At 40.1% G+C, this 24,030-nt stretch overlaps 1 protein-coding gene and 1 long non-coding RNA gene across 9 annotated transcripts; one reads left to right on the top strand and one right to left on the bottom strand.

The window, feature by feature from the left end:
• The first annotated feature begins 174 nt into the window (after window positions 1-174).
• Window positions 175-12,706, top strand: trim24 (tripartite motif containing 24). 7 transcript variants are annotated; one of them, XM_027151476.2, is made up of 18 exons: window positions 175-969; window positions 2,136-2,257; window positions 4,890-5,037; window positions 6,317-6,449; window positions 6,551-6,667; window positions 6,768-6,882; window positions 7,613-7,759; window positions 7,851-7,965; window positions 8,251-8,639; window positions 8,801-8,935; window positions 9,020-9,143; window positions 9,674-9,731; window positions 9,838-9,973; window positions 10,080-10,318; window positions 11,125-11,257; window positions 11,367-11,441; window positions 11,568-11,723; window positions 11,943-12,706. In XM_027151476.2, the coding sequence occupies exons 1-18, from the start codon at window positions 684-686 to the stop codon at window positions 12,345-12,347; spliced, it is 3,033 nt and encodes a 1,010-aa protein (XP_027007277.1). In that variant the 5' UTR covers window positions 175-683; the 3' UTR covers window positions 12,348-12,706. The 7 variants fall into 7 exon arrangements, with proteins under 7 accessions (XP_027007277.1, XP_027007279.1, XP_027007278.1 ...); XM_027151478.2 differs by having other exon boundaries at window positions 9,023-9,143; XM_027151477.2 differs by having other exon boundaries at window positions 2,139-2,257.
• A 1,768-nt stretch (window positions 12,707-14,474) lies between these two features.
• On the bottom strand, window positions 14,475-23,329 carry LOC113645802. Of its 2 annotated transcripts, XR_003441302.2 has the most exons (3): window positions 22,178-23,307; window positions 14,795-16,831; window positions 14,475-14,566 (listed from the first exon to the last, which is right to left on the bottom strand). It is a non-coding gene; the product is annotated as an uncharacterized LOC113645802 (long non-coding RNA). The 2 variants fall into 2 exon arrangements; XR_003441301.2 differs by having other exon boundaries at window positions 14,475-16,831; window positions 22,178-23,329.
• Window positions 23,330-24,030: the final 701 nt, after the last annotated feature.

Below are 24,030 nucleotides of genomic sequence, written 5' to 3' on the forward strand. Positions count from 1 at the left end.
GCGGAGTAAATTTGACACGTCACGCTTACCGTAGTCATTTCCGCGGCCTCGTTACATCGGTTGCGTCTCAAATACATTCAATTTTAATACCAACTGCACTAGGTAGGCGCTATACGCGGCAGGATCTTATACAGCGTAGTGCACTTAGGTAGGAAGTAAGGAATTGTATTTGAATGCCTGTCCATCTGTTCGTTAGCTACCGAGCGATAAACACAATCTCAGAGCTAGTTACATTTCTACAAAAGCTTTGTGTTGGATGCAGTGTTTGTAAACACTGAACACTAATAGCCGGAATATATTGTTTGTAATAGTGTGTTTCGTCGAAAACGAATTTCTTCTGTATATGTATATATGTGTATATGTATATTTTTTGTTTAATAGTTAACGTTTAGCTTGCTAGCTCGCTGTCACGGTAACGCGATTGGACTTAGCTAGTTGTATTTCCAGTGTTACTTGTTAGCACTTAGCTATGAGAGCGTTAGTCGTTAATACAAACGTGCCTTCAGTAAAGCAGTAGTTAGCAGCGATGTACAACGGTTACATTCGATACATTTTATAAACACCCGAAAGCTTCCATGATGCCACCAGCATGCGATTGCTGACGACGGTTTTTTATTGTTGTACGTGTGCATTACTGTTATTAGGAAGTTAGAACATCCAGAGACGTTTTGTGCTTTAAAACCATGGAGGAAAACGGGGAACCGATAGAATCTGACGATATCGTGATTATCGTGGAAAACGAGGCGGAGAGCAAACCGATCCAAGAGGCCAAGCCGAAAGAGGAGAGCAGCTTGGGCCTGCTGGACATCTGTCCCCTGTGCAAGCTCAGCTTCCACAGCAGGGAACCCAAACTGCTGCCCTGTCTGCACTCCTTTTGCAAAAGATGCCTTCCTTCTCCATCGAGGAACCTGGCGTACACAGAGCAGAGCACCAACCACCAGATGCCGTCTGATGGACAAGGCAAGCCATGTATGGTCACCTTCACATCATCCTCATTATTCAGTACACCAACCCAGATTCAGGGTTTTATTGGCTCAGTTTATTCTCTTTATTTATTGATCAGCTGGAATGTCCAGCTGTGGTCCAGTGTGCACTGAACCTTTGTTTACTTTGTATGAGTTTTGAAAGAAAAAAAATGTTGTTAAATCATCTTGAACAGAAACCACTAAGCTCTGGTCTTTCACCTGGTTTATTATACACAGCTTTAATTATTATGTGTTCACAGACAAAAAAAAAACTATTGTAGATAAATTATTTGGTTGTGATTTGAGATACCTGATCTTAAAATACATAAGGCAATGTGTTCATCAGTGGCAGATCAAATGCCGTCGTGAACAAAGACACATGAAAGTTTGAGATATATCTTATATTTTTTGATTAAATGATGATGACGATTATAATTATGATGACAATCCTCTAACAAAAGAACTGCCATTAAAGATCGTGGTTGCACAGAAAACAGGGTTTACATAATCAGAAACATACGTTAACATGTTTCATGTAATGAGAATATGATTTGACCGTTTCTGTAACTTTCACAATTTTATTTATCTGTATCTGTCCGGTTTGTTTTGTGCAATCCCATACCCTCCTCTCCTTGGTGACTATAGGACAAGTATTGTAGTGCTCACAATGAGATTTTAATACAAAAATTTTTGTCACTGCTGGAACTGTACTCACTTTGTTTTATAGAACACCAGTCTCAAATAATTTTTTTAACAATGTCCAGTTTTTACATGTGATAGCAAAATTAGGCTGAAAACTATTCAATGTAAACCTAGAGTGTAAAAAGCCACCAGTGGGAGAACAGTATGGGATTAGACAAAATTTGACAGATGGCTACAAATAAAGTAGTGACAATGGTGCAAAGAAACCCATAATTTAATCTCATTTAATAAACCTGACTGAAAATAGGGTTGATTAAATAATAATCCAACTGCAATTTAATTTAAAGGCATTATGCACACTTTCATATATGTACCTACTAACTTATTTAAGCGTAACGCAGTATTTGCTAGTTTCAGACAGGATCTCAGTGGACAGCCAATATATTCCCATATTTCCATTCACTGTAATAAAGCTGTTGTCATATCCATGTTACAGTAAGAGGACTGATGTGCTCTGTTTGCATTCAGCAGTAAACGTGATCCGATGCCCGGTTTGTCATCAGGAGTGTATGGAAGTCGAGGTCTTGGATAACTTCTTTGCCAAGGACACTATGGAGGTGCCAAGCAGCACCGTGGAGAAGACGAGTCAGGTACAAATCTCTGATGTCGCTGAGATTAGAAACAGTTCTAAAGAGTAAATAACATCATGGCCTGTAATAAGATCACCTTGTATTCCACCATTCTTTTTTTTCTGTCATCTAGACATAGGGTTAGACATTCAGTTTAGTTCAGTTTCATTAATATACTTCTTTCAACAATAGACTTGGTCACAAAGCAGCTTTACAGAACGCCATGTGTTGTTCTAGTTCCCTAACATGCAAGCCAGAAGCAAGAGTGACTAGGGGTGGAAAAGGCTGAACCTTTACATTTTTAGAAACTTTCCAAGGGAACTTCATTTGGGGAATATTGTAAATATTCCAAGTTGGAAACTTACCAGGAATGTATGGGTATTTCTGTAAATTAATTTGAAATTATTTAAACTGTATTGCATACAAACTTAAATATAAACATTTTGTTTTGACATAAGCTGACATGGATGCAATCTAAAAATCTAAAAAAGACATTTTCACAACATCGGATGAGGTGAAATGTATCCACACATGAGATGGTGTGTGTGGCATAGTTCTATAGAATAAAATTGGAAAAAAGCTTGAAAAGCACTTATGCAATTCTATGCTCAGATATATAAATTATTAGTTGAGTAATTGGAATTTTTTTTTAGAATAAAACACATTTTACTATTGATGGAAATGAATAGAAATAGGCAAGATAAATAAATACTCCTCAATCAGCATGCTTGCTAAAACAAACTATAACCTAGTTTATTCAAAGGTTTGGACACATTACAATTGTTTGTTTTTGAAAGCAGTATCTGAAACTTTGAGCATGATAAAAAAATATATATATTGTGAAATATTATTACATTTTAAAATGTAACTTTTATAAAGCAAGGAATCCTGAAATAATTTATAACAGTTTATAAAACAGTTATGAGGAGTACAACAACTTTTTTGACAGATTATTTTACACTGAAGACTGGTGTAATTCGAGGTAATGGCTGATGAAAATTCAGCTTTGCATCAAAGAAATACATTATATTTGAAAGTATATTAAGTCTGTCAATCAGTATATCAAATTTTTGATACACAAACCCTAAGTGTGACGAGGAAAAGCTCCCTTTAGATGACATGAGAGACAAACTTTGAGAGAAACCAGACTCTCATGTGAACTCCTTCTCTTTTAGTTTACGGAAGTGTGATTGAGTCACTTAATGCTGTAAAATCAGAGCTGGGTGTGTCGAAAGGATCCACACGATTAAGGTTGTTTGAGTTCCTTAATGTTTGAATGGTCCTCGAAATCCTAAGATAAGTCATTCAAAGATAGTAAGTACTTCAGCACCTTGCTTTATAGTATATTTAATGATCATTGGCTACATCAGGCAAAGAAATGCAATCAAATGTCTTGGTGGAACACTGTATTGTCTATCACATGAACCTTGTTTTCAAGCATTTGATAAATAAAATACATGGTTAGAAAAAAATAAACATCTGGCATGAGAAATATCAATATCTAATGTTTATAACAAGCCAAACAACATGATTCTATCAGACTCTATAGTATCTATAGTAACTTATTCACTGAGGAATGGATGAGACTTTGAACTTACTGAGAACAGCTTATGCCCGTTCTAACAGGTTATCCACATGAGACCATCCACAGCTATCTCACTGCAATCTTTTTATTTGTGAACATCAGAACGCCGTCATGCTTTTCTGTGAAGAAACGGGTAATTTTCATTGTGTGAATTTGTTTTTTTTTCTCAAACTATTTTTTTCTCACGTTACTCAGACACATCTAATTCACTATTGTCTGTAAATCGTAATCCATTTTTAACATCCCAGCTTAACAAAACACAGCACAGATAGGGTTAATGTACGTAATGGTACGTAATATGAAGGTTATAGAGAGACAATACTTCTCCAATAATCTTCCCTAGTACTGTTTTAAAAGTTTAACGCTTGATCGTACACCAGTCAGTTACATCATGATTGCATGCTGCATGTCATAAATTGCTACATGATGCATCTCCTTTTATTCCTTTACTGGTTCAGTAAATATAGTGAACAAAGGTCTTTGTTTCAGTTGATTGTAAATACACATTACCTTTGCTATCATATAAAGTTTTGAGACGAGTGAGACCAATAGAACTGTCTGTCTAAGGTGTCCTTTCAATATATATGATGGCAGGTTAAGAAAAACTTCTGTAACTCCACAGTCGTCTTGGCTTACCAAAGCAAGTACAACTTTCAGAGCAAGGTGGCTAACAGAGTGGTTCTGCATCTAAATGGCCAGACCCCCCTTTTTTAAACCCAGTATACTTATTACAAATGTTCAATTTAGGAGTTTACTTTACATTGTGTGTTTTTTCAGATGTATATTTCTTTGAATGAGCCTTCCCTGGGTAAGGATCATCAGGTTTTCATGTCCAGCTGAATGAAAAGCATTTATAAAAAGCAGATAGTTCTGTTGTGTGATTTAAGAAATGATAAGAGTGTAACCTCATCACATGAAAAAACCTCTCAGACTTCAGCGCAAGCTTTTTTTTTCCTCCTGTGCAGACAGAAGTGCAGTAATGTTCCACTGTAGCACCTCAAAAACTCCTATGTTCTTTTTGTATTGCTTTACCTGCTAATGGTTCATTCGTCCTGTTTTTGCGTTCAGCTGTGTATGAGCTGTGACGACAACACCGAGGCAACCGGTTTCTGTGTGGAGTGCGTGGAGTTCCTGTGTGTCACCTGCATCGAGGCTCACCAGCGTGTAAAGTTCACTAGAGACCATACCATCAGGCAAATGGAGGAGATGTCTTCAGGTAACAGAAATGTCTTCATAAATGCAGAATTGAATAAGTGCATGAAGAGAATAACATTATGAAAATGAAGAAGTTGAACTGTACTTTATTCCAGGAATAAAGCAGGATGGTGCTACCAGCCCAGAGTTGACTGTTACTTTATTTATTTATTTTTTAAATCTCTCTTGAACTTAAAGACTTGACTCCGCTTATTGCATCACATGGTCAGATTTTGACGTTTTGCTTTTTCTCTTGTATTATATTCTATATAGTTCAGAAACTACACAATGTCCTTTTATTTAAATATTTTTTTCTTTTTTTCTTTAAAAAACTAAGATTACATTACAAAATACTTGTGTACAGCTGGTCTCTTTCTACAAACTGATCTGATGAGGCCTGTGTCTGTGGGCCTTTTTACACCTGGTCACTTCATATGTTTTCTCCGATCCGATAGCTATCTGATTTGTTAAAACTGTTCCATTTACATTAGGCCACTTAAATGCGTCTTGGCGAATCGGATACCAATCCGATCTTTCTACTCCCGCCCAAAATGCAAATATATTTTACCTCATTTCCGGGGTTATTGAAATGGAACATGCTTTGGTGTATGTGGTTTTCAGAATGCAATCAAAAAGAAGACGAAAAAATTTATGACGGTTATGCTACAAAAAACGGCATTTACTGTTTCCTGCATTTTCGCTGGTGGCAGCAGTGCGTTTTAAGACCCAACGAGACACCTGGGTAAAAGATCACTTCCATTTGGGAGGAGTATAGTGCTGACGTATGTGGCTTGAACAACCACAAGCATTTACACCTGTCCAGTTTCATCTGAAATGTGTCCCAGACCACCTCCTGAAGTGGTTTGAACGATCGGATTTATATCTGTCTCGAAAACGTTTCGGAGGGCATTTAGACCTGGTCTTTTTACGATCGGATAGCTATTGGATCACAGAAAACGCATGAAGTGACCAGGTGTAAAAAGCCCCTGTTTTACTGCATTGCAGTACTATTCAACCTTTTCCAATCAAAATCCCATAAGTAATGTTGTAGCAGACAGTTTAGGCAAGATTAAAAAGTAAGTAAAAATATGGCTTTGCAATTCTGGTGAAATATAGTGTTGCTTTCTTGTCGTTGAAAACAATGATCTTGGCTGAGGAAAAACAAATTCCCCTTTTCTCTCATGTTTTTGTTTGTTTCCTTGAATTTAGCCGCATCACAGTTCAGCAGGTTTTCCCAGACCCCTATACACATGTAATTTTTAAGATAATGATTACAGTTTGTTTTCTTTTGTCATTAACAGAAGCAATGGGTGCTTCCACACAAAAACCAGTTTTCTGTGAGGTCCACAAGCAAGAGCCTCTGAAGTTGTTTTGTGAAACTTGTGATCGTCTCACCTGCAGAGATTGTCAGTTACTCAAACACAAGGACCATAAGTAATTACTCCAGAATTCCTTGTTTCTTCAGTGATAGCATTTACAAAGTGATATATATTTTTAAAAAAAACCTGACCCTGTTGACTTGCTTCACCTTGAAGCTACCAGTTTCTGGAGGATGCATATAGGAACCACAGGGAACACCTAGAGAAGATGACGGGTCAACTTCAGGAAAAACGGAAGGCCATCGGGGATGTGTCCGACACTATAAATAATGGGTTAAGTACATTTCCGGAATACAACCATGTGTAGTGAAGTGATGCAGTGTTTCTCTTGTAAGATCAGTCTTACTTAGTGTTTATTTTCCTTTTTTTACAGTCTTCAGCAAGTGGATGAAAACCGCAAGACTGTCACCAATGAGATTAAAAAGGCCATCTGCAATCTAATTATGGAAATAAACAGAAAAGGGAAGATCTTAATCAACCAGCTGGAGGTACTAGCAAAATAATTTTTGAAGTAATTTATGACACGTGTATGTGTGTGTTTTATATATATATATATATATATATATATATATATATATATATATTACACTGCTCAAAAAAAATAAAGGGTCCAACTTTGTAATGTCCTTAAAACAAGTCAAAATGAGGCTCAGTAGTGTGTGTGTGGCCGCCACGTGCCTGTATGGCCTCCCAACAACGCCTGGGCATGCTCCTGATGAGGATCTCCTGGGGGATCTCCTCCCAGACCTGGACTAAAGCATCCGCCAACCCCTAGACAGTCTGTGGTGCAATGTGGCATTGGTGGATGGAGTGAGATATGATGTGCTCAATTGGATTCAGGTCTGGGGAACGGGCGGGCCAGTCCATAGCATCAATGCTTTCGTCTTGCAGGAACTGCTGACACACTCCAGTGACATGAGGTCTAGCATGGTCTTGCATTAGGAGGAACCCAGGGCCAACCATACTGGCATAAATATATTATTTATATTATGACTTACAGCTGATTTGAAGTATTAATTTAAAGGCTCAATAAAAGGCATTTTGGCCGAAATGAGTGATTGCCCCACAATTTATTTAATATTTAAAACTGATTTAAAAGGTTTTTTTTTGTTTGTGGTAAACACACATGCTACAGATGAGGTAGACACAGGTTTAATACAGTTTGAATATTAATTTAACAGGAGTTACAATGTTTATTCAATCATTTTATCCATTTAGGCACTGACAAAGGACCATGAAATGGTGCTGAAGAAACAGCAGGAAGACATCTCCACCCTCACCAAGCATCTTGATCATGTGATTGGCTTCACAAAATGGGCGACGGCCAGTAACAGTGGCACTGCACTTCTGTACTGTAAACGGCTGGTAAGAGTTTTCCTCCTCAGTCAGACATGAATACTCTGTTGATTTTCTCATTGTGAGGTTGCTGATGGAGAAATAATTTTTCTGTTCTCAGATCTTGTATCAAATCCAGTACCTTCTCCGAGCAAAGTGCAATACCTCATACGTTCCTCAGAGTTCAGTTCGCTTCCAGTGCCGGGCTGCTTTTTGGGCTTCAAATGTTGACCTTGGTAAGACTGAGATCAGTTCTCATGGCAAACTTTGTGGTATCATGGTGACTGTAATCAAACTTCCTTTACAGTTAATCAGTCTTTGACAGTTTGACTGATTAGCTCCTGCATTATGGACCTAATCAGGAACCATACGAACTACTTTTGTGTTTAAACTGAAGGAATTTTACGGAAAAAGTTGCAACATTGCATATGGTATCCATTAGTATGTTCAGTATGTAGTTGCTTATATTTGCCATTATAATCCTAAAAGTAAGCCCGAGCAATTGCATGCATTTCTTTCAGGTTCTCTGGTGGTAGAGAAAAGTTCAGCTCGGCAGCCGAGTGGCCCCCAGCCGTTTCCTTTCCAGCAGATGAACCCTGGCCCCAGAGGCGATGGGCCCCCTATGGCCCTGACTGGTTCTCAGGCTCAGCAGCCCAGGCAGAGTACACTGGCCCAGCTGCAAATGCAGGTGGAGAAACTTGCTCAGCAGCCAAATCGACACGTATCTCCCAATCACTGGTCTTGGGGGATGCGCCATCCAGGGCAACCCACTCGTCCAATGCAGGGAGGGTCACCTTCCCAGAATTTAACTGGCATGCCCCAGCAGGCTTGGAGGTATGGCAACCCGCACATTAATACGAGAAGTCCCCCAACTCTCATCCAGAACTCTGGCATCCCACAACAGGTAAAGGTGTGAGAAAGCTCCAATACTCTAATACTTAAACTAATGATGAGACTATAAGCTTTTGTTTGCTTTTTTATGTTGTGCAGTGTAATTAATTTCTTAATTGCAGTATATAAATATTCATTTAAAATGCTGTGTAAGGCTAAACCATGCATTTATTTTTTCAGACTTTGAGGGGTCTCATCAACAGTTCTAACTTCCCTCCCAAACCAATGGAATTGCTGCAAGGACCCTCTCGCTACACCCAGAATGCACCTCATCACAACTCTGGTCCTCTCACATCTCAGGCTTCTTATATGCAGGTAGGTATGACTGTTGGGGTTCTGGGTAAATTGGGCAAAAGTGAGAGGATAATCATTTTCATTTTGCAATGTCTTCTCCTTTAGCAGAGGAACATGATGGATGCCACATACCTCAGCAGGAGAAATGACCCTGCTGCTTCCATGTCGGTGTCTGGCCCCAGAGCTAGTTTTATTCACACTTTGCCCCCTACTGTGCCAGATAAAAGTGGTGTGTATGATCACAAACATCTGTAAATAGGAAACATGAAATTTAGGCTCAGGTTGTTATTTTAAGCTTGGTCACACAACACCTTTTGGATACACAACACAGATGTTTACAGGCAAACAATTCTGCATCACATCACACAACTTTTAAATCAAAGAATGAAAACAAACATCATATATGTGCATATGTGCCACAAATTTTCCTTTGCCTGTTACTTATCACTGTATTTACTGTGTTAACTTTCTCAGTTTTCTATCCTAGTGATGGGATTTATTCACATTTGCGTTATTAATCCTACAATGCTAGAGTATATTTTGAGTAAAAAAATTCTTTTATTTTTTTTTACTCAACTCTTTTTGATTGAAATATTACTGTTTTGGCCAGATTTTTATGGGTGGCCATGAAATGTGAAAAGGCTTTTCAGAGATTTATGACTTTTGAATTGACTTTTTTTTTAAAACAGAATGCAAATGAATAAATATTCTTGTCATTTAATAACACGCAGGTTTGCTCTTTCTCTTTTTTGTTTCTAGCACCACTAAGACAGATTTCTCCTATGTCTGCTCCTACCTCATCAGAAGCACGGACAGGGTACTGTTGCACTATACACACTGTCTGTCTTCCTCAAACACTTTAAATCTTTCTCTCTGCTTGTCCGGTCCTTTATGTCCTTGCATTCCTTTTTTTTCAACATTAGTGCTGGTCCCTGGAAGCGTTCAGAGCCTCCAGTGAGTGGGCAATCAAGCCTCACATCAAAAAGAAGGAGAAAGTCATCTCCAGGGCCTGTCATAGTCATCAAGGATGAGCCTGAGGATGATGACGAAGTTCGCTTTGTAAGTATCTATGTTGTATATGACGGCACTTATTCAGTGCATGGCTTGCATCTAAAAGGTTACGTATGTTTGATGATTCTCCACACCTTTGTGCTTGTTGTGTCAGGTCCAGACGACTACCAAAGCTAGTCTTCCTGATAGCACAGGCGTGCAGTCTCAGAACCAACAGCAGGGGTCACCTCCCACAGAAGAGCAGCAGACAGAGAAAAGCCCCGAACTTGATGAGGACCCCAATGAGGACTGGTGTGCTGTGTGCCAGAATGGAGGAGAGTTACTTTGCTGCGATAAATGTCCCAAAGTCTTCCATCTCAGCTGTCATATTCCTACTCTCAATGCATCACCAAGGTAAGCAGATTTGATTTTGCTGTGCTAAACAAATTTAGCATAAATCAGTTTAAAGGGTTAAACAAATCACCAGCAACAGTTAGCTAAAGTGTGCTTTTTCACATATTTTCAGGCTATACAGGTGAACACTTGTGCAATCTATGAAATTCAAACTTTAATTTTAGAAATTTTAGTCTGGGCCCAAAATTAGTATAGGTAATATCTCTGTTTCAAGAATCTATCTCGTGTTGAGCTGTGTTCATTAAAGAAATTCATGTGAAATGCAGTGATCTGTTTCAAGTGTGATCGCAAGCAAATGGCAATTCTTTTTGTTTTAAAATAAACACGTATTTATTAAAAAAACAGAGGGACACAATGCAGGAAAAAAAACCCTGAGCTATCAGTATGTAATTAACCATGATATATATGATAAGAAAAAGCATCTTGACATTATTTGTCATGATGATTGATTATTTTAGATCATAGCACCATAATCTATCATATTTTCCTCAGCTTTAGTAAGTACTGTTTGTAAGCCAGTCTGAAATGCAGTCAGCTACACTGAATTCCCAGCACATCACTGCTTTTCTCCAAATGTGTCTGTAGTCTACCAGGATTGAGGTCAATAGAATAGATATCAAAAATTAATTTTTTATTTTGTCCTATTTTCGAAAGGGCACTAATAAAAAAATGATCAGAATAATTGGATGTGACATGAATTCCTTACAGTTTTTTGTTGTCAGGCTTTGCATTACAAACCAAATATTGCTTTAAGACTATATTTAGAAAGCATGGTTCATTGACTGCCTGTGATATTTTGTCTGCAGTGGTGAATGGTATTGTACATTCTGCCGCGACCTTAACTCCCCTGAAATGGAATATGACATTGATGGTGGCGGGGAGCCAAAAAACGTGAAACCGGATCCGGATTCAGTTACCTTCACGCCTGAGGATAGACGAGTATGACCTGATATTTTATATTGATTTCTAATTAAATATCGAGCGTGTTTTGTAGTCTATATTTGCTGCTCTTTTCTTCACTGAATTTGCATTTATTCTTTTCCAACAGAAGTGTGAACGGCTGTTACTCCGCATCTACTGCAACGAACTCAGTACCGATTTCCAAGATCCTGTAACACCCTCTGTAAGTTTAGCCCTACTCTGATGTGTGCAGGTACACATGGAGGATGCAACAAAATGTTCTACTGTTCAACTGATAACGCTGTGAAAAGTGTTTGGTAACAAACTTTAACGTCTTTGTAATGTGCAGTCCATGCCAGAATACAACGAGATTATAAAAACCCCAATGGACCTGTCTAAAGTGAGAAGCAAACTGGAGGTCAAGGAGAGTCCCAGTTACAGAAGTACAGAGGACTTTGTGGCAGACATGAGGCTTATTTTTAAAAACTGTGCTACTTTCCACAAGGTATGATTATACTTCTTATTTGATGTTATTTTAGGTGGTTGATGTTATAATAAATTTGAATAATTACGGTTGTGTGGGGCAGTGGTAAAAGGGCACTGTATCATGGGCTTCTAAAGCTGGGCTATACGAAGAAAAAAATTCAGATTGCTGTAATGTATATGCAACAAAAATAAAGGCTGCTGCTTCTGTGTGTGTGCTTTGCTTTTTTTTTTTTTTTAGGAGGACACAGAGATGTCCAATGTTGGTGCAAGCCTGGAGAGTTTTTTTGAAGAGCAGCTGAAACTCTTGTATCCGGATCGGACCTTTCCTGACGTAAAGGCAGAGGAACCTGCTCCGGAACCTGAACCTGAACCTCAACCTGAACTTGAACCTGAACCCGATCTTGCACCAGCCACACCATTACTGAAAGATACAGCAGATGCTGCAACTCAGTCACCAAAAACACACACACCAGAAGCCCCTGCAGCAAAGGAGGATGGGGAAACGTCTAATAAAAGTCCTCCAAAGGAGGAACCTCAGTCAGAAGAACCTGTGGAAAATACAGAGGGCCTCGAAAAACCACAGGAAAGCTGTAATCCTGAAGATGCACCCAAGGAAGACAACAATAATGATCAGAATGAGTAAACAGACTAAATCACCATGTCCCTCTCTGTCTTTCTCTCTCTCCATAGACACTTGGAGTGCTTACCACATCATGGTGTATTAATTCTGCAATAATAAGAATATTGCATACAAAATCACGGTTAAGAGCAATACAGCTCATTAGGGTATGTAAAATAGGCACAATAAATACAGATGTAAAAAATAAGTAATTTTTTTTTTAAAAACTGCATTACTTTTTATTGCATACCAAATTGCATACATTGTCTCTGCTTCTAAAAACGTACATGACTTGATTTGCTTTATATATTTATTTGTCTTGTTCAAGTTTAATTTGGTGCTCCAGAGATGAGCATGCTTAGAAATAAATTTGATTAACTGTTGATCTTGTGTTGGTTTTTATTCCAAAAGTGGTGTCTTTCATTTACATATGAAATTATCAATCCATCATCTTCATCCCTAGGGCTGGCCCAGGCTTCTGCCCAGCCACCCTGCCACCACTAAAAAGTTCAGAAAATGCAGATCTTTCAAAACTTTATAATTATTTGTTGTTATAGTAAACATTAGCATAAATACATTCTTGCTAATAAATGTCACTGAAATGAAAACATTACAAAAACTAAAAAAGGACAAAAAAATAAAATTAAATAAAATAAGATGTTCTAAAAATTATTTCAATATACTACATAAACATCACAGCCTAATACACAGTGGTTGACTTTTTTCTGCTCCAATTCTGCCAACTACCATGGTGAAATTAAATATTGTTAGTGTTTGTCATTAATATGAGAAACTCTCTCATTAAAACTAGCTCTTTCCACGTGGGAGGCACGGTGGCTTAGTGGTTAGCACGTTTGCCTCACACCTCCAGGGTTGGGGGTTTGATTCCCGCCTCCGCCTTGTGTGTGTGGAGTTTGCATTTTCTCCCCGTGCCTCGGGGGTTTCCTCCGGGTACTCCGGTTTCCTCCCCCGGTCCAAAGACATGCATGGTAGGTTGATTGGCATCTCTGGAAAATTGTCCGTAGTGTGTGATTGCGTAGGTGAATGTGTGTGTGCCCTGCGATGGGTTGACACTCCGTCCAGGGTGTATCCTGCCTTGATGCCCGATGACCCCTGTGACCCGAGGTAGTTCGTATAAGAGGTAGAAAATGATTGAATGAATTTCCACGTTATAACGTGATTAATTTCTTGTTTAAACAAGATCATTTTCTCTTTAAAATGAAATAATTTGTCATAGATAGATAGAAATGGTCATGGATAGAACGATAGTCATAAGAAAGAAAGAACTGATTTTGGATAAATTTTAACTAAATCTGTAGTCCATTACTTTTTTAATGTCATATTGTTACATTAACCAGAAACAGAACTAAAGTATAACACACACTACACTAATTTTTGTGTGTTAATGATAAAATAACGTTATGTACTTTTTCGATTACAACCTCCGTTTATATAGATTACACAGAGCTGCACGTACACGTTGGATTCGCCGCGTTTGGATGCTAATGTAGGTTCGCAATGCCACGAGCATTAACAGTAAAGCAACATCCGCCATTGTTGATGTGTTTGTGTTTGCCGCTGCTGCGCTAAAGTTGCTGGGACACGTGACACGTATACAGTGACGTCAGACTCGGCTCTCTAGCCCATGGAAAGGCAAAGTGGTTCAGAAGGATCGCCAGTGGAACCAACTTTGAACCAGCACCAGCGCTAGCTCTGAACCAGCACTCAGTTCTTTTTGGTAAAAAAAAGGGGTAAAAAAGAGGGCGTTGAATTAATGAGCATTTGATACATTCATTCAAGTGCACCACATATCAAGCGCACTACATAACTAAAATCTCACTAGCAGTTTGGCTCATAAAAAGAGGGCGTTGAATTAATGAGCATTTCTTTCTTTTTTGACAGCCAAAGCACTGGTGCTGAACCAGGAAAAGTGGTTCTTAAGTAGCACCAGGGGTGCCCCAAGGGGTAACCAGTGGTGGCCACAGCCACCCCTGTGGCCATCCCTAGTATGAATTTGAATTTAAATGCTGGATGTATGGATACATAGACAAACAGATAGATAAATAGAAATGGTCATAGATAGATAGATAATACTGTTCTCTTTATATGTTTTGCTATCAAGCGTTAATAAACATAAACAGCAAGCCAAACTCTGTTCAAAAGCCAAGAAATGAGCGCCTTGCTCCTTTAATGATAACTTTGCAGTTACAGGGCAAACTCACAGGTCAATGAATCGAGTAAAACTGTAAAAGAAATGAAAGAAATAAAACTTATTAAAATGCAAAATAGCATTATACTCATCAACAGGGTAGCTACACAAACAATCTACACAACAGATTGCTATCTCATTAGACAGGTGGCTAATGTAGGATGTTAGCACAGTTCAGCAAACATCTCCAGTTATAAAGTGATTAGACTAAGCATACACTTTAATGTTATGTGCCATAGAGATATTTTTAATATAGACTTACAACCGGTGCTTCTGTAGCATTTTGAAGAATTAACCTGGATGCAACTCAAACATACGCTCAGCGTGCACTACACCATGCTCGCTGCTACCTGGTTACCCAACATCGCAGAGACGCGTCAAAATAAAAGTCCTCCTATACAAAGTTACACATAAGCGGCAGGTAAAAGTGAATGGAATATTGAACATTAAGCAATAACAAAAATAAGATGAATATAAATGCAAATGTCCATCATAAATTATACACAGCCTCTAACAGAGGCAGAACACTCCCCACTTGGCATTATTAATGCCACTGTAACAGTTCTGTCCTGGTCTCTGCTTAGTCATCTTTGGCTAGCAGAAGACCACTTCAGAAATAGGCCTTAAGAATGTTTTCATATTACCATTTTCGGATGTCTTGACATCTACCTTGCAAACCTTTTCATCACTGCTCGGAAGGACAGACATGATTAAGCCTAGAGGCCAGTCATTCCTTGGCAACTGAGTCAGCTCGCATGTTCCGGTGAGCCTCATACCACTTGCGTCAAGGTCGGAGCGTACTATTGTATTCTTTTCACCATCGGCTCCAGAACTCGTTATCCAGTGCTTGTACTCGTTTCCATTGGCATTTCAGGATGTCTTTCAGTGTAGTTCTCATTTGGGGCAGATACTCCTGGTATCTGGGTTAAAGGCATTGCCGGAGTGAGCACGCATGGAGCATTGGGATCTGATGAAACAGGAACCAGAGGTCTAGCATTTATGATTGCTGACACTTCTGCCATCATCCTCTTTCGTTGGCTGCATGCCTAGTTCTTGACTAGCTCCAATGAAGTTGGTTCCTCGGTCTGATCTAAGCTGTTTAGCTGGTCCTCTGACTGCAAAAAACCTGTGTCATTGATGCAACTGGCAGAGGTCTTAGATTCTATGACTGCAATGTGGACTGCTCATATGCTCATACATGTAAGTATGGCCCACCTTTTGTTCTCTGCCACACCACCCCTGCATCGAGTGACCACTGTCCATAGACCGAAAACGTCTAACCCCACGTACGTGAATGGAGAAGACGTACTAAGCCGCTCAGGTGGGAGGTCCGCCATCTTTTGGACTTCTAACTTTCCTCTGAGTCTGCGGCATGTCACACAGAAGTGAAGGAAGTTTATCAATCTTTTTGCTCGTACAATCCACAAGCCAGCCGATCTAATTGCTCCTTCTGTGAGTTGTAATCCTTGATGGTGCACATTGGAGTGGTAGCAGTTTGGTGATGTGGCTTTGTTTAGAGGATGATTGGATTCTTTACTTCGGCCTCAAGAGAAGCATGCCTCAAATGTCCTCCAACCCTCAAAAGTCCATCATCGATGTAGGGGTTGAGATTCCACAGCACACTTAATTGTGGAACTGGTTCGTTCCTCTGCAGAGCAGCATACACTTCTGGATACACATCTTTGTGGACATGTAAAAGTATTAGTCTCTTTGCTGTTGTCTGCTCTTCAGGTGTGCATACTTTGTTGCACTGATGCCATCCTTTGCATGTACGAGCTGTGCTGATGGAACTGGACATGTAAGAACGAACTTGATGAATAAGGAAGGAACCAGCTTTTAACAAAGACTCCCAGGTAGAACATAGCCCGAAACTACCTTGCTATCACAATAGAATCTCACAGCATTCGGCTTGTGGTCCAGCTCGTCGAGAATGTGTTCAGCCATCTCTACAGCCAGCACTGCACCACACAACTCCAGGCGAGGGATAGTTGGCTCAGAACGCGGTGACAGCTTGGCCTTGCTCATTACAAAACCCACTTTGACCTCGCCTTCATCAGTCAGAGCTCAAAGGTAAGCCACTGCCCCTAAGGCCCAGTTTGAGGCATCTGAAAAGATACACAACTCAGTGTATGAAATGTTAGAAAGTGAATGGTGTAGGTATGAACGTGTAATGTGAAGGTTACTTAGCTTTTGATGTGAGGTTTTCCATTCTTCTCACTTTTTTCTTCAGGAAGGCTGGTGTCCCACTCATGCACGTCTTTAGCCAGATCATGTACCAGTGCCCTTCCCTGGATCGTCACTGGTGCCACGAGCCCCAAGGGAACAAAAAGGCTGTTCACCATCTCGATGAGGGTAGGGCTTATCATTAGAAAGCTTTGAAAGTGAATGTATCTGTTTTTATGACCCAATACAGACCCAGGCTTCTTTGTCTGGGCCAGCAATCATTATCAAAACTGAGATCTTGGAGACCAGAAGGGCAACACTTGCATGACCTCAACCTTGTTTGAGGATATCTTATGGAGCTTGAGATTCAATTTAGAAAGCGATTCTTGATTGCGCTTGATCAGGTTGATTACTTCAATTTCTCTGGGAAAGGACACGAGTCCGTACGCATAAAAAAGTCTATTGACGAAGTGTCAGTTCCATACTCTTTTCACCTTGCTGTGCAGCTAACCTCAGACCATATATAGCCACAGCCGGTGAAGGGCTGTTCCTGAAAACATGCACTCATTCAGTATTCTACTACTTCCTTGCTCAAGTCATTGTCTCTGTACCAGAAAAATCTTAAATAGTTCCTGTGCTCTTCCTTCACCAGGAAACCATAGAACATTTTCTGGATATCTGCCATGATCTTTCCTGAACCGCAAAAGCACACCTAATAGAGAATTGTTCAGGTCAGGGCCAGAGAGGAGTACACTGTTCAGAGAAATACCTTGGTGGTGAGCGCTGGAATTAAATACAACCCATACCTGTACCGGTTTTTGCGGATGGCATACTCCGAAGATGGGCAAGTACCAACATTCTTCATCTTTATGGACAGGTGGTACCCTTTCTGCATAATGGTTCTGGAAGAGTTTTTCCATGAAGGCAGAAAACTGTTCATTCATCTCAGGATTTCTTTCCAATGTGCGTCGCAAAGAACTGAGGCGAGACAATACAATGAACTGAGGCAAGACTCATTATCTCGTTACACTCAATCAGTGCTGGGAGATCAAGTGATGTCTTACCATCCAGTGTCTTTATTTGGAAGCCAACTGCTTTTCTTCCAGACATTTGTGTGGAGCCAGCACATGTTCTGAGCAAAAAAGGAAAGGGGTTACCTTGGATACCGAAAAGCTGAAAGAACTCTCCTTTGGCCAACGAGCGGTTGCTCTGGTCATCAATTATGATATACATCAGGATTGCTTGTTCCCGTTGCTCATGAGGAAATACACGCACCAGACAAATTATTTCACAGGATCGCATTTGAGCATTTTCTCCACAAACTTCTGTACACCTTGAAGTTACCTCTGTTGTAACGTTGTCCTGTTGTGTTGTATGCAGTTCTTGCTTTGCAGGTGTGGAGAAAGGCAGAGCTAGATCAGGATGCATGGCAGTACACTGTTTATCAGAATCACAGTCTACACATTTTAAGCTCACAAGACAGTCTCTTGCCATATGACTTGAAGAGCAACATCTGAAACAACTTGTTTTCTTTCAGAAGATTCCTGCGCTCAGTCATCATTTTTCTAAAGTCTCTTCTTTTTGACATAGGATGTGGTTTGTTATGGAGAGAGCAGCTCTTTGTCAGGTATCTCTTACTTGTCTCCTTCACATTCATAGAGTCTTCTTCAGGTTCTGTGGATACATTGTTTTGTGCACTGAAACAGGGACTCTGCTATCACCATGTCTATAGAGGGATCTTTCATTTTTAATGACTGTATGGGCACTACTTGAAAGCTTGAAACTAGGGTCATTTCTAGCTTTAGCTGCGCTACAAATGAAAAGGGTAAAGAATGAGAATGGGGGAAAACTGACCCGGTTTTCATCTTTGAATCGTGAACCTGCAAATAACCACATTTCTTGTAGATTTGCTGGCAAATTCTCTACAATGGGATTAATACCACGAGGAGTATCAAGATAAGCCAGTCCAGATAAATATGCATCTCCTTTAGTGACAAGTATTTCTGTGAGCAAATCTGCAAGCTCCTTGAGTTTCACATTGTCTTTTGGAGATAAAAGTGGAAAGTTGTCCAGGTGCTTAAATAAGGCACTTTCAATTACTTCTGGAGTAGCATTCTTGAAGTCTCATCCAAGACATCTGAAGAGCAGCTTGTGGATTTGTAACAAACGGCTTGTATTCTTTTTACACGCTCTGATGATTCCTTTCCTAGCCATTTGATTAACAAATCTAACTCTTCGTTGGGTTGGCTGAGAGCTGTAAATCTTGTGTAACATTAACAAATGAAGACTCCCAAGCTCTAAAGCTTTCTGGATTGTCATCAAAACTTGGTAAGCCCTGTTGTGACTAGTTCTCTAAGCGCTAAGAATCTTGCCATGTCCAACATAGGCGATGCTTGGCTTTGAGAGTAATGCTGCACATCTGAATGAACTGCACACCCTTGATAATCACGATTTTGTCCTGGAGATACTCTAGATGCAGCATTTGGAATGGATTGAGGTAGAGCGTATTGATAATCTGGAGGTCTTGTGTTCTGCAGACGTTCACTGTCACTTATTCGACTCCATTCCTGAACTGCATTAGGGTTGACGTCACCTTCAGCACTCACTCTCTGAGAACTTTTGGTAAAATTTGGAGTTGATTCTTTTAAACAGGATGACAAACTCAGAGGTAAAGTGGAAAAGTCAGAGCTCACCCGGGTCTGGTGTTCCAGATATTTACATTTACAGCATTTGGCAAACGCCCTTATCCAGAGCGACGTACATAAGTGCTTAAATCTCTAACATTGAATACATTAATGCTGGTTCACTAGGTTACATACTTAAGATACCATGAGTTTAAAATATTTGTTCAAAGTTACAATGAAAGTGTCAAAGGTTGTATTTTTTTTTTTTAGGAGATAAGGAAAGAAGTGCTAGTTGAAGTGTTTCCTGAATAAGTAGGTCTTCAACCGCCGCTTGAAAATAGCCAGTGACTCAGCTGTCCGGAACTCTAGGGGAAGTTCATTCCACCACCTTGGTGCCAGAACAGAAAAGAGTCTTGTAGTATACTTGCCTCTTACCCTGAGAGATGGTGGAACCAGTCGAGCAGTGCTGGTAGATCGGAGGTTGCAGGGTGCAGTGCGAGGAATGATGAGGGCTTTGAGGTAAGAGGGAGCTGGTCCATTTTTGGCTTTGTAGGCCAGCATCAGTGTTTTGAATCTGATGCGTGCAGCTACCGGAAGCCAGTGGAGGGATCGCAGCAGCGGGGTGGTATGTGAGAACTTTGGCAGGTTGAAAACAAGCCGGGCAGCTGCATTTTGGATCATTTGCAGAGGACGGATTGCGTTCATAGGTAGACCTGCCAGCAGTGCATAGCAGTAATCCAGACTAGAAATGACAAGAGACTGACCAAGTACCTGAGCAGCCTGTGTGGACAAAAATGGTCGAATCCTTCTAATGTTGTAGAGAAGAAACCGACATGAGCGAGTCACATTAGCAACATGAGAGGAAAAGGACAGTTGATTGTCCATGGTTACCCTAAGGTTGTGAGCTGTGGCTGAAGGGGAGATCAGATCGTTGTGCAAGGATATAGCAAGATGATGACCTGGGGATGAATCACCTGGTATGAACAGCAGTTCAGTTTTGCTAGGATTGAGCTTTAACTGATGAGCAGTCATCCATGATGAAATTTCTGCCAGACATGCTGAGATCCGGTCAGAAGCTGTGGCATCTGAGGGTGGGAAAGAGAAGATAACATATTCCTTTGTTCTTCTTGAAATCACATGTGATAAGTGTGCTCTTTCCACTACGACTATCACCACCTTCCATTGCTACTTCAGCTGATTCTAAAGCATTCTGCAATAGCAGCAGCAGCTTCTTTTTCATTTTCAATGTTTCAAGACTTGCTTCCACCATAGCTCTTTCCTGTTCCAGACTGGCTTTTTTCTTTTTTAATTTCTAGTTGTTTTTGTGCAAATGCCATCCTAGCACGTGCAGCTTCTGCTGAGGCTCTAGCTTTAGCGGCAGCACAAACAACTGAAGATTGAGTGCTAGATGATGTACATTTTGATCTGACCTCTGAAGGTGCTTTTTCCTTTCCACTGTTTGCTTCAGTTTCCATGCTTGCATCTGTATGTCCTTCTGATGTCTGTTGATCCATGACTTTTTAATCATCTGCTTCTACTGCATTTTTTTTACTGTACTGTTCTCTTTATATGTTTTGCTATCAAGCGTTAATAAAAATAAACAGCAAGCCAAACTCCGTTCAAGAGCCAGGAAATGAGCGCCTTGCTCCTTTAATGATACTTTTGCAGTACCAGGGCAAACTCACAGGTCAATGAATCGAGTAAAAATGAAATGAAAGAAATAAACTTATTAAAATGCAAAATAGCATTATACTCATTAACAGTGTAGCAAACAGAATCTATACAAAAGATCTACACTACATGGCTAATGTAGCATGCTAGCACAGCAGTGTTGTATTCGAGATCGGCTCATTCGAGTCCGAGTCAAGACCGAGTCCAGAGAGGGTTGAGTCCGAGTCAAGACCGAGACCAGAGAAGGTAGAGTCCGAATCAAGTCCGAGTCCACATAAAGTTGGGTCTGAGAAAAGACTTAAAAGTAACCCTCAAGCATATGTTAAATTTTTGGTGGAAGCAATAAAAATGAGCAACAAGCTCAATCAGAAAAGCCGCATACACCATTAATACTGTATATTACTCACATTGGTTAAAAAATGATGTCAGTTGAGGGCAAAAAGGAAACAATTGCCACATAATATGACATATAAAGACAATGTTATTACAAACAATTACAGCCAGTACCACCAGTACATGTATAACACAACTGCAATTTACTAGCCTACATGACAATTCTAGTACACATAACATTACTGTACCACATGTTAAACTAACATAACAACTTTTAACTTTCAAGGTTAACTACTGAATTTGCCTTGAATTATGTGCATTTCTAAAAGTTTTGAAGATTACAGATGGGTATAATTGCTTTTCAAAAAATAAGTGAGAACACCATCCTGTTACCCAGACGAGCACGATGTGGCCTCATGATTAATCCACCCCGATTAAAAATTCTCTCCACTGGTGCAGACATTTTAAAAACAATTAGATTACAGCCAGTGACTGCAAATAACCTCCTCAGGTCGTCTGACCTCGCGCCAGTCTGATGCGCGCAAAAAATCACCAATCACTGTTCGTGTCAATCTTACATCAGTTTAAAGAAAAAGTAATATATTTTTTTTATTTGGGACTCGTGTGAACTCGTGAATAAGTCCGATTACAAATGTATTCGAGTACGAGTCGAGACCGAGTCAAAATGTTCGCGAGTCCATGACAAGACCAAGACCATTAAAAGATGGTCTCGAGTACTACAACACTGTAGCGCAGTTCAGCAATAGCAAACATCTCCGATTATAAAGTGATTAGACTAAACATACACTTTAATGTTATGTGCCATAGAGATTTTTTTTTAAATATAGACTTACAACCGGTGCTTCTGTAGCATTTTGAAGAAGGATTAACTTTTAACCTGGATGCAACTCAAACATACGCTCAGCGTGCACTACACCATGCTCGCTGCTACCTGGTTACCCAACATGCCGTGCTCGCAGATACGCGTCAAAATAAAAGTCCTTCTATACAAAGTTACACATAAGCGGCGGGTAAAAGTGAATGGAATATGAAAAGCATATCGAACATTAAGCAATTACAAAAATAAGATGAATGTAAATGCAAATGTCCATCATAAATTATACACAGCCTCTAACAGAGGCAGAACACTCCCCACTTGGCATCATTAATGCCGCTGTAACAGTTCTGTCCTGGTCTCTGCTTAGTCATCTTTGGCTAGCAGAAGACCACTTCAGAAATAGGCCTTAAGAATGTTTTCATATTACCATTTTCGGATGTCTTGACATCTACCTTGCAAACCTTTTCATCACTGCTCGGAAGGACAGACATGATTAAGCCTAGAGGCCAGTCATTCCTTGGCAACTGAGTCAGCTCGCATGTTCCGGTGAGCCTCATACCACTTGCGTCAAGGTCGGAGCGTACTATTGTATTCTTTTCACCATCGGCTCCAGAACTCGTTATCCAGTGCTTGTACTCGTTTCCATTGGCATTTCAGGATGTCTTTCAGTGTAGTTCTCATTTGGGGCAGATACTCCTGGTATCTGGGTTAAAGGCATTGCCGGAGTGAGCACGCATGGAGCATTGGGATCTGATGAAACAGGAACCAGAGGTCTAGCATTTATGATTGCTGACACTTCTGCCATCATCCTCTTTCGTTGGCTGCATGCCTAGTTCTTGACTAGCTCCAATGAAGTTGGTTCCTCGGTCTGATCTAAGCTGTTTAGCTGGTCCTCTGACTGCAAAAAACCTTCGTCATTGATGCAACTGGCAGAGGTCTTAGATTCTATGACTGCAATGTGGACTGTTCATATGCTCATACATGTAAGTATGGCCCACCTTTTGTTCTCTGCCACACCACCCCTGCATCGAGTGACCACTGTCCATAGACCGAAAATGTCTAACCCCACGTACGTGAATGGAGAAGACATACTAAGCCGCTCAGGTGGGAGGTCCGCCATCTTTTGGACTTCTAACTTTCCTCTGAGTCTGCGGCATGTCACACAGAAGTGAAGGATGGAGATTATAAATCTTTTTGCTCGTACAATCCACAAGCCAGCCAATCTAATTGCTCCTTCTGTGAGTTGTAATCCTTGATGGTGCACACTGGAGTGGTAGTAACTCACTAGCAGTTTGGTGATGTGGCTTTGTTTAGAGAGGATGACTGGATTGTTTACCTCGGTCTCAAGAGAAGCATGCCTCAAATGTCCTCCAACCCTCAAAAGTCCATCATCGATGTAGGGGTTGAGATTCCACAGCACACTTAATTGTGGAACTGGTTCGTTCCTCTGCAGAGCAGCATACACTTCTGGATACACATCTTTATACAGAGGTAGAACAGATAGGTATTTCCAGATAGAAATGGTGATTGATAGATAGATAGATAGACAGAAATGGTCATAGATAGTAAGATAGTCATAAGAAAGAAAGAAAGAAAGAAAGAAAGAAATAATTGATTTTGGATAAATTTTAACCAAAAAGTTATGGACTACAGCTTTAATGTCATATTTTTACACTAACCAGAAACTAAACTAAACAAGTATAACACACACAACACTGATTTTTTTTTTTTTTTGGTGCTACCCCAAGATTTTCTGTGGCCCCCTCTGGCCACCCCATTAAACGTTTCTGGGGTGTCACTGGATGTGGGACATTGTCAGTCCATACAGTTGATTTGTGTGTGTGTGTGTGTGTGTGTGTGTGTGTGTGT

Source organism: Tachysurus fulvidraco, chromosome 19 (genome assembly GCF_022655615.1).
Source record: "Tachysurus fulvidraco isolate hzauxx_2018 chromosome 19, HZAU_PFXX_2.0, whole genome shotgun sequence".
Classification (NCBI taxonomy): Eukaryota; Metazoa; Chordata; class Actinopteri; order Siluriformes; family Bagridae; genus Tachysurus; species Tachysurus fulvidraco.

Bases quoted from the DNA above. Each gene is read 5' to 3' on its own strand.
- trim24 (XM_027151476.2), top strand. From the start codon at position 684: ATGGAGGAAAACGGGGAACCGATAGAATCTGACGATATCGTGATTATC. The intron at 7,966-8,250 runs GTAAGACTGAGA...CATTTCTTTCAG, and splicing joins GGCTTCAAATGTTGACCTTG to GTTCTCTGGTGGTAGAGAAA. The intron at 11,258-11,366 runs GTATGACCTGAT...CTTTTCCAACAG, and splicing joins TCACGCCTGAGGATAGACGA to AAGTGTGAACGGCTGTTACT.